The 12,289-nt window shown below is 41.6% G+C and overlaps 1 protein-coding gene and 1 pseudogene across 1 annotated transcript in view; both read right to left on the reverse strand.

Annotated features, from left to right (window-relative positions):
- Positions 1-12,289, reverse strand: part of ARFGEF3 (ARFGEF family member 3) — a 119,800-nt gene that overhangs the window by 95,832 nt on the left and 11,679 nt on the right. Inside the window, exons 3-4 of the mRNA XM_089676234.1 lie at positions 10,376-10,457; positions 4,987-5,118 (exon numbers count right to left, since the gene is read on the reverse strand). Coding sequence (XP_089532360.1) covers positions 4,987-5,118; positions 10,376-10,457 — 214 coding nt within the window. The remainder of the gene's footprint in view (positions 1-4,986; positions 5,119-10,375; positions 10,458-12,289) is intronic.
- On the reverse strand, positions 2,365-3,308 carry LOC149462906 (lamina-associated polypeptide 2, isoforms alpha/zeta-like; annotated as a pseudogene).

A 12,289-nucleotide genomic window follows, 5' to 3' on the forward strand; every position in this document is an offset into this window, starting at 1 on the left:
GGGTGCTATCAGAATTAAGCTTGTTGTTTCCTGCTTGAACTTTCAAAGTACTAGAGGAATGAGCTGAAAATGGGTGGGGGGGATGCGTAGGTCAAAGGGTAATTCCAGGGATGAGCGAACGCGTCCAGACCCAGAGCCTGGTCTTCCCTGTGGGAGAAAAACACCGATGCCTTTGTGTTTAGGTGGCTTGCAAATAGGTTGACCTGAGGAACACTCCAAGCTTCCTTGATCAGCTGGAACACTCCCTGATTCAATCCCCATTCGGATTCTACTACTTTTCTTCTGCTCAGGAATCCGCCAGCCAATTCTGTGAACCTTTTACATGAATGGCCGAGAGGGAGGCCAAAATTCTTTTCTGCCCAAGACAGGATCTCTAAAGCCAACTCCAGGAGACCCCTGCTCCTTGTGCCCCTTGCCTTAAAATGGAAGCTACCACTGTTGTATTGTCCAATAGGACCTGAATGTGCTGCCCTTTCACAGACTGATGAAAGGAAAGAAGACTCAGCTGGATGGCTTTCAATTCCCTCCATCTGGAGGACTTCCTGGCCTCCGCTTTGGACCATGAGCCCTGTGCCGACTGATTTCCCCACCTCCATGCACTCGCGTCTGTCGTTAAGTGTTCAGCCTTCGGAAATGACCATGGCAGGACCCGCTCTAAATTGAGAATGAATAAGTCCTGGAAGTGACGAAACGCATCAAGGGACGTGAAGTCGGACATAAGCGGAGGAACCGGAAGTAGCGGAGTGGCCATTTTGAGAAGTGGAAAAAAAAAATCACACCAAAAACTCCTGGACGCTGCTTCGAGGTTTGCAGTCATGGGAATAAGGCTTTTTTTTAATGTGAATCATGTAAGAGCAATAATAAAGTGTATTGTGATATTTCAAAGCAGAATTACACTATATCCTTTTTCATATATTTATATATACACATCTGTGGAGCATGGGTACTGAGGGTACTATGGAGTACTGCTGTTGAGGCCATGATGACATCTTCCGATTATCAATGAGGCTGTGATGACATCTATGGGATTATTACTCAGGCTGTGAAGATGTCTTTGGAGATTAATGAATATATCCCCTGCTGGATTACTAGTGTGTTATTATAGCAATTTGGTAAGGGTATTCATTCCTTACACTGTAGAAGTACACACTGAATGTCACTGGTAATAATTCTGAAATGTTTCTAATTCACAGAGTGATGCACGATCACGGTTGTTACACAGTGTTCACAATCACATATGGGGTCACGTTTATTTGAAGTGTACAGTGCACATTTGTTAATTTTTTAGGATTGATTTAATAATGGTAATACACTATCAAAGTTTTTTCTTATTTTGAGGTTCACGTTTCCTTTGGAGCCAATTTGGAGGGCTCGACAGCAAAGATTTTGGAGTTTATTTCCTTTGTTGGAATCGGAAATTTGAAAGACTTTATTTATGGACACTGGTGAATAATTTGACTTTTAGGGTTGGGACTGTATGGTCTTTCAAGTTTATTTAGCATATTGGGGAATTTTTTTTGAGCATTTTTAGGGTGAATTTCATATTATATAACCCAGGAACCTTATTCTCTGGGCCGGAATCAGGTTGGACTTTTCCAGATTTAACAGCCATCCCAAGCTTCTCAGATGAGCCTGAGTCATCTGAAGATCCAACAGCAGCTGCATCCTGGTTTCTGCAAACATAAGTAGATTGTCTAAGTATGGCACCACCAAAAACAAATCTCAACCTCATGAGGTTCTAGTGCTTCCACCATGACTTTGGTGAACACCCTTGGAGAAGATGACAGGCCGAAGGGTAGAGCTCTGAACTGCAGGTTTCAGATGGACGATCCCAGATTGACCACCAGTCAGAGGAACTTCTGAGAAGATTGAGCAATCAGAATATGAAGATAAGTGTCCCACAGATCGATAGTTGCCATGAAGCAACCCGGGGATAAAAGCTTCCTTACTGAAAAAATTGTATCCATGCAAAAGTGCTTGCACCAAATGGACCTGTTCAGTAGCTTTAGATTCAAGATTAGATGGAACTTCCCTGAAGGCTTTTGGACTAAGATGATGTGCGAGTAGAACCCCCTTCTTGTTCCCTTGGCACCTGAATGATGACCTCCTGCTGCATCAATTCCTTCAAAAGGGATGTCATTGCTGAGGCCATCTCCTGACACCTTGGGAGACTGGTCACAGAAAATCTGTTTGGTGGGGTCCGGGAGAGCTCCAGGCTGTACCCCTGGGACACAATATTACTGATGAAGGCACTGGATGTTGCTCCTTCCCACAGTGATAAGGCCCGAAGCCTCCCTCCCACCGGAAGAGAGATGTCATTGGCTCTTGGACAGCAGCTCTGGGGGTCTGAAGAGTACCCCTCCTTCACCCCTGTTTCTCTGGAAACTCTCTGGATCTGTTCCCTATTTCTTTGGGTTTGTGAAAAAGGACAAAATATCTTTGACCAGTTGCTTCTTATTTTGACGGGAAAGCCTTTTTCTTATCCTCTGTTCTATCCAGCACTGACTCCAGATCCGAGCCAAAGAGCAGGTCCCCAGAAAAGGGGATTCCGCATAACTTCATCTTAGAAGCCGAGTCTCTCGACCAGTCTTGAGCCAGATGACTCTCCTAGCTGAGTTGACCAATGCCGAAGATCTGGCCGTCATTCTGATTCAGATTCAGCTGATGCGTCAGCCATATACTTCACGGCTTTTAGAAGGACCGGGAATGACTCCAAAAGCTCCCTCCTGGAGGTCCCCACCTCGACATGATCCCTCAGCTGTTTTAACCAGCACTCCAAATTTCTCACCACCACCATGGAGGCCATAGCCGGCTTGAGGTTGGTCAGGGAAGAGTCCCATGCTTTTTTAAGGAGAGAGTCTACCCGCTTATCCATTGCAACCTTCAGAATGCCCATATCCTCAAAAGCCAGGTCCGTGCGTCTTGAAACCTGGGAGAAGGCTGCATACAATCTCAGTTTCTTATTCTACACCAGGGACACGTCTTCTTCAAAAGGGAAACCTTCTTCTTAGGGATTTGGAGAAAAAAGGGCCCCTTTCTGGATCCTTCCATTCTTTCTTTATGGAGTCTGATAAAACCCGATGGACCAGGAAGACTATGTTTAGCTTGTCCCAGGCCTTGGTACAGTTTATCGTGGACTGACAGTTGGACATTCTCCTCCTGGATCTCCAGAGTCTTATATATATTGCTTCCAGCAGGTCGTCCACCTCCTCCAATGAAAGTTTGTATCTGGATGAGCTTGCAACTTGCTCCTCACCATCCTCCTCTTCCGAATCTCTGAGGGATGGGAGGATGCACTCTCTCTTCATCTGAGTCGCTGATATCCTTCTGTCCTGAAAAGGACGGCCGAGTACTGGACGATGTGCTCTGTTGCAAAGGAGGGTGAAGCGTCGGCAGTTTATCCAGCAAAGATCGGACCGATCCCAGTGTCTCTGACAATTCCTTTTTGACAGCCGCAAACATATCACTGCATTGCTTCATTTGCTAATCCGCCACACATGCTTTACAGAGTGGTTTCGGCCATGAATCTCTCAGGTAACTCCTACAAGATGGACACTTTCTTTTAATTGGCGAGACCCCTTTTGTCTTGACCGTGGCCTTGACCTAAAACATAAAAAAGGAGCAGGGCAACATAAAAAACTACATCAGGCTCCCCTCCGTCTGGACCCTCCTTAGCCCACCTTCAAAACCCACTGTCAAGGTGCGAGAGAGGGCGAGAGACAGAGGGGGGAGACTTAGCCCAAAAAACCCCTAAGTCACCCCATTCCCGAGCTGAGGAGCAGAGCGGAGTCACCTCTGTACCACAGCAGCAGGCTTCCGTACCATGAAAGGCAACAAAAACAAAGTGAAAACACCAAACGAGCCCCACTGTAAGGATAGAGGGCCCCACTGTATCCCCCTTACCTGGGGTAGGCTGTTGCAGGATGAGCCTGCTTCCACCGCTGCTGCTGGACCCTCTGTTTCTTCTATCCTGCAGAGTGCGCAGCTTACAGCCCCCCCCCCCCCCCAGTCCAGGTTCCCTGCGGCGCTTCCACCATGGCAGAAGAAACACCATAACTGAGGGCATGGTGGAAGAGGTGGACTTTAAAGCTGCGGTGTTTCTTTTGTGTTATGGGTGGAGCTGTGCTCTCCCCAGGTGCGGTCCTGAAGGGCGAGGGGAGAAAAATGTAATTTTATATATATATATATATATATATATATATATATATATATATATATATATATATATATATATATTTATTTTTTTACACACACACACACCTCTGTTGTCCTGCCCCAAAAAATGCAAAACATGCGCACAGAGTGTATGTAAACCACACATGTAAGAGCAATAATTCCAGGGCCATCATTTACAGTTTACTCTAAACTGATGAGCTGTAAAGGCATTTAAAGCATCACCCATTGATCATTGGAAGGCGCAAGCGCACCCATCCAGCCCTGCTGCTGAATTTAAAGCATCACCTATTGATCATTGGAAGGCGCAAGCGCACCCATCCAGCCCTGCTGCTGAATTTAAAGCATCACCTATTGATCATTGGAAGGCGCAAGCGCACCCATCCGGCCCTGCTGCTGAGTTTAAAGCATCACCTATTGATCATTGGAAGATGCAAGCGCACCCATCCAGCCCTGCTGCTGACAGCTGCTGTGGCTGAATGGAGCACAGAATCAGTATGCACCCAGTAAAAAAGTGCCCGGAATACAAGCAGTCTGTGTTCTGACCATTTGTCCCTGAGCAGATACTGGTTCTGCCAGGTAAAACAGTTCAGCCGCAGTAGCTTTTAGCTTCTCATAGATGTTTACAGACTGGCAATAGCCGGGATAGACAGTGCTTCAAGGCCCTCCTCCCACACCTAAATGCTGGAGTCACATGGGCTAGCACCCAGTGTACATGAGGCCATACGTGCCTGCAAGATTTTGTTTTAATATCATTATACACAATTTGTGCTTTGTGCATTCGTACCCTTTAATTCATTATATACTGCATACCTTCATAACTTCAACCTGTAGATCTTCATGTAGGGATGGAGTCACTTTAACAGCGTTGAGCATTTGGTTAAGTAGTTGCCGCTCATCTGAGTCTGTTTCCACGGATACAAATCTGTCGTCAGCCAGAAGCTTCTATAGTAAAAAATAGTAGCAGAAAAGAAATGCGTCAGCTTTGAGGTCACTGACTCTGCTCACTGTGCAACCTGTCATCTGAATCCAAATAGTAACTTACGAACAGTATATCAGAAAGAGGTTTCAGAACAATGTATATATTTTCACCAATAAAGTAAAAACACACAGTTATCAATTCATTAATTTTTAGCCCTTTTGAACGGGTGGGATACACAGTATTTCTTTATCTTTATAGTCACTAGCATGTTACTGAAACAGGCAGTTTATTTTACATTATTCCTCTGAAGAAGGTATATATTTGTATATCAGAAATATCAGAGCATAATAACCAAAAAGCTAGGGTCTTTACAGTTAGGACTGTCACCTTTTTTGACTGAGAAAGTAATTTATATTATCTAAAATTATAGGGAAAGGTTATTTTTGTCATTCTTTACAAAAAAAAAAAAAATATCCTAGGTCCACTTTGATCATTTGAAATATGTTTGACCTATTTTTCTACATTAGATAAATATCTATGGTACACATGCAAGTCTAATGTGGCAATACATGCTTTGATAAATAATAAACGCCTTTCCGGATCAAATTCTTCTAACAGAAATAGTCAGTCTATTGTTGACAACCCATTTGATCCATATCCCACATACGGAGGTGGATTTCAATCAATACATAACTAATTACAATTATAAGCAACTAATTACAATAATATCATATAGATCGCGTCTTAGCGTCCACCGTATAATCTCATAATCCAATTGTAATATGATCGTATTCATGAACAAAGTATCCCAGTGCTGTGGATTGATGCAAAGATTGATAATTTTACGCCCTGTCCGACAGATTCAGTTTGACTGAATTCAAACTAAATTGATTCTTAAAATCGATTGGAAAGGAAGCTGTGGCTATTCGAGTGTTTGTAAATGTGATTGTTTTTATCGAATTGCACACCGGTCAAAAATCAAACCACGTAGGATAAACAGATATCCAACAGCAGTGTTTGACGTGAAGTCGTTTTTTAGACTCTGTGCCTTTTTTGCATCTCTAAGGGGCTATTCACATCAACATGTTGCAGTAATGCACCCAAAATGAACCTTCCCAGCACCCCTGAATTGCAACAAACCAAGCCAAGGCATCACACTGCCAAATATTGCATGTGTGATTTTTAATCCCTTGTGGTGCAATAAACAGCCCATTCTAATGAATGGGCTGTCTTCCCATAGCGGGCACTAATGCATGTGTGTTTAAGGCGCTGCAGCAGATCATGATGTGTGAATGGGCCCCAAGTCCTCAACAACTTGAGTTCCTACTCCTGTATATCTGCTGTGGACCAAAATAATTTTTACATTAATAACTTTTAAACTTATGACACCAAAAGTAATACATAGATTTTCTTTTTACAGTAAATGTTTTATTTCCGCTTTATTATTAAAAAAGAAGAAGAAGGACACACAAACACAAAAAATAATAATCAAGAAATACCACGAAAAAAAAAAAAAAAAAAAAGTCAAAAAACATTGTTCTATTGCCACATGGTTAGTGTAAACGAAACCTTACTGCCTGTGATGACAAGCCTCTATTAGCTTTAAATGGGTTTTACATCTCCATACAGGACTATGGAAATGCGAAACTAATTTGAAGCAAATCAACTGCAATCACAGCACCACCTGCCTGGAGCTTGCATGTTCTCCCTGTGCCTGCTGGGTTTTCTCCGGGTACTCCAGTTTCCTCCCACACCTCAAAGACATACTGGTAGGTGAATTGGATCCTGTCTAAATTGGCCCTAGTATGTGTATGTATGAACGCAAGTTAGGAACCTTAGATTGTACACCCCTTGAGGGTTAGGGACTGATGTGAATGTACAATATATATGTAAAGCGCTGCGTAAATTGACGGCGCTATATAAGTACCTGAAATAAAAAACTGCAGGTCAACTACTCCTGTCAATGAATTCTGAATTCTCTCAAAAGCATCATCTCAAACTGATGGTGTCAACACAAGCCCAAAGCCCAACAACACAGTCCCTCAGGGTTAAATAAAAACACCTTCAACTTTTGCAGCATGTTAAAAAAAAAAAAAAAAAAACACACCACAACCTTAAGGCTCATCACATTCAGCACGAGATACTGCCTTCCACCGTGCACCATGAAAATGGGTAGCCTCATCACAACCTTGATGCAACTGCATTCAATGGACTTTTGTGTGGTCGGTTTGTCACTAAAGATTTGTGAGAACCAGCTTTTCGACAACAAACTCCTATATTTCCCCTTAGATTCCCAGTGAAAGCCCTGAAAATTATGTTACAGAAAAGTTGTGTGATTGCAGTGAGAGTACCTTACTCTTAAATAGGACTTGGCTGCCTTTCATCTACATCCTTGAATTTTCTTAGTTTTGAATAAAATTTGTTTTCGGTATCTGAAAGATTTCCCCTTACTTCCTGTCCCTTTGACCCCCCTTCCCCGTCACTGGTACAGGAGTAAGAACATCTCTCAAAACAAAGACACAGACAACCATGAAAATCGGACAGGAGCTCTACCCCTTAACTACCAGCACATTCATATCTCAAATTTAACATATCAACAATTTCCACCCCATTTGCAAAATACCATAAGACTTATTAAAAAAAAACCCTGTCCCCAAAATAGAAAGGGGAGGGGACATGGAGGGGAGGAGCAAGAACAAAAAAAAAAACAAACATACACAACAAACATATATAGACTCAATAACTTGCAAAAACATGAATAGAGATACTCTTCTCTCTATTTATGTGGTTTCTGTAAGTTATTTGGTGTGTATAGATTTGTTTTTCCTCCTTTCTTGCTCCTCCCATTCATGTCCCCTCCCACTTTCCATTTTGGAATTTTGTAAATGTGGTGGAGAATTGTTGATTTATGCCTATGTAACGTATTTATTCTGTATCCTTTTTGATCTTGGACTAAAGATTATCTATGGTTGGCATCTGTCATCTACTAATATAAAGTCCTGAAGAAGTGGTAACTACAGCGAAACACATTGACTTGACTTATGACATTTGCCATTTGTTTTTTTTATATGTGTACTTTTGCACAAAAATTCAGTTCTACAGTATGTATTGTTTCTTCATAGTTGATATAATTTTGTAATAAAATTTTAAACTAGCTTTCAGGAAATAGACTTATTTGGTACATATTGTAAATACCGTTGGGTCATCCTTTAACGTTCTTCACTTTTTGTGTTTTTTTTTATTCTTTTGTATTTGTATCTTTGAGTTGTTGACTCCCTGGTAGATGGCTGTTTAGCCAAATATGTTATGACATTGTGTGGTCAACGCCACTTATATTTTGGCTAAAAATAGTGAGAAGTATACTACCACAACGATAGAGATTTTCCCTATATGCTGAGGACATTTATTTATTGTATGCAACCAGGGTCCCCAGGCACCCTTGGGTGCCTTCAGGTTTCGTCAGGGGTGCCTTGGCAAAACGCCTAAAATTGCATACAAGCCAGCTGGTGGATCAAGCCTGCCTCTTAGTTACAAAAAGCCACAGGTTCACTATTACAACCTTCTAGTTGACAGCATCCTAAAAACCAATGACATCATCGGTTGATAAGGATGACAATGGGCACCTGCACAGCATCCTTGTTTGCCCTGCTCTGTCAGCACTGGAGGCACATTTTTATATTTAATAAAAGCTCTTTTCTTATTATTTATAGCTTTTTTTAACTTTGGCCGTAAGCCACATAGGTTTGATTTTTAGCCTTTTAAACTTGCTGCCCGTAGGAATATTTTTTGCAGTGTGTTCACATACAGTCTTTTTGAAGAACTCCCATTTCTGTGTTGTGTTCATCAATGCCAATATTCCCTCCCAGTCTAGTTCTTGGAGAGCAGCTCTCAGCCTTGGAAAATTAGCTCTCTTAAAATTTAGTGTTTTTATTTTCCCCCTGTGTTTTTGATGTTTACAGCTAACAAACTAAATCATGTTATGGTCACTGCTGCCAAGATGTTCTTTTATATGAATATTAGTAATAAGCTCTGCATGGTTTGAGATTACCAGGTCCAGCAGAGCATCATTCCTAGTTGGGGCCTCTATGAACTGTACCATAAAATTGTCCTGTAGTAGGTTTATACATTTTTCCCCCTTTAACTGTTCCTGCAGTACCATTACTCCAGTCACTTTCTGGGTAGTTAAAATCACCCATTATTATTATTACGGTCCCAGCCCTTTCGATCTGTGCAAGGAGCTGAGTCTCCACCTCCTCATTAACACTGGGAGGCCTATAACAAACTCCAATGATTACCTTTGTAGTACGCACCCCCATGTGCAGTTCCACCAAGAATGCTTCAGCCTTAGCTCGCTCTCCATCAACTAGGCCCTCTTTCACACTCGCTCTGAGATCACTTCTCACATAGAGCCAAACACTACCACCTTTCTACTTACCCTGTCTCTCCGAAAGAGAATATAGCCAGGAATATTAATGGCTCAGTCATGTGAAGAATGAAGCCAAGATTCAGCAATACCAACTAAATTATAGTTCTCTTCATGCACCAAAGTTTCCAACTCACCTATTTTGCTTGGCAGACTTCTAGCATTGGTGAACAAACACTTTAAATTCAATGACACCTTTTGCACACGTATTTTGCATATTTTTTATTTTCATACAAATGGTACCAATTCCAATGGTTGTTTGTAACATGGGAACCTTCTTATCTGCCATAGCCCTCCCCCATCTTTCCCCATTCCACCCACCTAGACTGACCTCTCTCTGATCTGTCTGCCCCATTATAATCTAATTCTCCCTCCTCCCTCAATCCTAGTTTAAAAATGCTCCTCCAGCCTTCCCATAAACCTCTCCTCCAGCACAGCAGACACCTTCCATTTAGGTGTAAACCATCTCTAGCATACAGGTTGCACCCCAATGAAAAGGCAACCTAGTGCTCTAAAAACCCAAATTCTTCCATCTTACACCAGGTCTTTAGGTGATGGGTGTCCTATGTGTGTGTATGATGCCTTGTAGTATGTAAAACTATTAGTTTAGTGTTTTACATTTGAGACTGGGGTGCCTCAAGATTGTGCAGAATATTAAAAGGGTACCTTGACTGAAAGAAGGTTGAGAAACACTGGTATGCAGCACAGAGGTGACTTTTCTGTGCAGGACTGATTTTTTTTTTTTTCCATTTTTTACAAAATACCAATTGGTGTATTTTTTCTCTAAAACAAACTTCTGCACAGCTATTATCAGGACACATGTAACTGAATAAACTAAAACTTTTATGGTCTCTTACCTGCATTCCAGCCAGTGCATGTTGGGCCAGCTTGGTATTTTTGGACTCCAAAGCAAGTTGAAGGGGAAAAAGGCACTTTTCCCTAAACAAAAACATTATGAAAACAAGAAAGATTAGAAATACTTCAGGAGTTTAAAAATGAAAATTCAGTGTCTGATGGCAGTTAGCATATAAAAATCACACATGATTTGCAACAAACTGTAACACAAGCTTGTACAAAGCTCGAGAAGGTCAAAATATATAATTGTAGTTTAGTTTTCATAAATACCCTGTACTAAGTATAGAATTAAATCAGTGGACAGCGCCAAATATGTACTGAACATTATAGTTATGAAAGCATCAATTGCTGGTATGGGTTTTGGGGAATAAGCAGTGTCAAAGCCAAATAGGTTTATTTAGTAGAGACAATAAAAAGGACAATTATTATGTGCAAAGTTAAAGATCCCAACATACTAATGTTTTACTGACCTGATTATGTAGTAAACTGAAATCTGATTAGAAGCTATGGGTCACTGCATTTTGTAGCTTCGAATAAAATGCACTTCCGACAAAACTGCAGCCTTGAAATGAATGCAGGAACATGGCTTAGTTGTCCATGGCTTTCCTTTTACATAAACTGTAAAGCAACTGAACACCCAACTGCTCAAAACTGCCTTATTGCTAGAAAGCTGGTATTTTGGACAAGACACAACTGTGTAGTTGCAGGCCAGACACTCCAAACTTTAACGTTCTATTTCAGAAAGTGAAACCAGCTTCGAGGACACATGATGAGTTTCCTGCAATCTTGCTCCACTGGAAGAACATAAAACTCAAATTATGGTAAGTGTAGTGGTCTATGACTAATACGTTTCTTCCAGCAGACAGGAACCAGGGCAGCAGATTTGAATTGATATTGCTTGCATACCCACTAATGGTTCTCCTGAGTAATTAGAAAGCAATGAAGCCATCACTTGGTACATTGTTATATCCAGAAACAGCAATCTGGATATCTAGCCGTAGGCTGGATGGTCAGCAACAATGCAGCAAAAAACAACGACTCCCAGTGATCAGCGATAGCAAGAGATCTTCAAAATAATGGCATTATGACTGCAGGGTCCATTTTAAGCCAGACATTAAAAAGGGATCGATTAATAAAACCTCTTTAATGTGGACATATATTCCTACTCAAATTTTATTATAAAGTTATGTTAACTGTCTTGCTAGAATGGAAAAGTGTATAAGGAGGGCTTGAAAATCTTGTTTGGCTTAGGATAAAACTCCTTTTTCAGGTCTTTATTGCTCTATATCACCCCGTGGAGGAGACCTACCTTGTGACAATAGTCAAAAAAAAAAAAAACACAAGAACACGCACAACTAACCTTAACTGTCCTGCCTAAAAATGCCTGTTTACAAAGACAAATAGCTGAAGTTCGAATGGCACACACAGCTGTATTAGTCTAATAAGGGTTTTATTCCAGCTCCTTCTGTACATCTAATATGAGCAAACCACAGTCCTACAGGAAATCACACTTGCCGTGCACTCTAGAAAACCCAGTAGGCTATGCAAAACTTACATCACTGGTGCAATCAGTACTGAATATATGTATGTCAGAAGTTAACGGCAATTGAATATGGTGGATGTTAATGGAGAAGTACAACCAAAGCTCTTTTGGCTCTACTTCTCCTGTGGATCACAGGAGTGCAGTTCGTTCTGCACTCCTGTGACCTGTTTTCAGCTGACAGCGGGCTAAAGTCCACTATCAGTTAACATCACACAGCCGGTCCAGGCTGCAAAAAGATCCTGACCATATGGTTGGGATCCACTCAGAAACCTGGATTGGCACCTGTCTTAGCTTCTCAGCGAGCCGATGAAAGTCTGACCCAGCCGCTCCCACCCCCCGATTGAGTGCTGGGGAAGGGGTAGGGGCAGAGCAT

This window comes from Staurois parvus, unplaced genomic scaffold, assembly GCF_062004578.1.
Source record: "Staurois parvus isolate SC_StPar_1 unplaced genomic scaffold, SC_StPar_1.0 ptg000165l, whole genome shotgun sequence".
Taxonomy (NCBI): Eukaryota; Metazoa; Chordata; class Amphibia; order Anura; family Ranidae; genus Staurois; species Staurois parvus.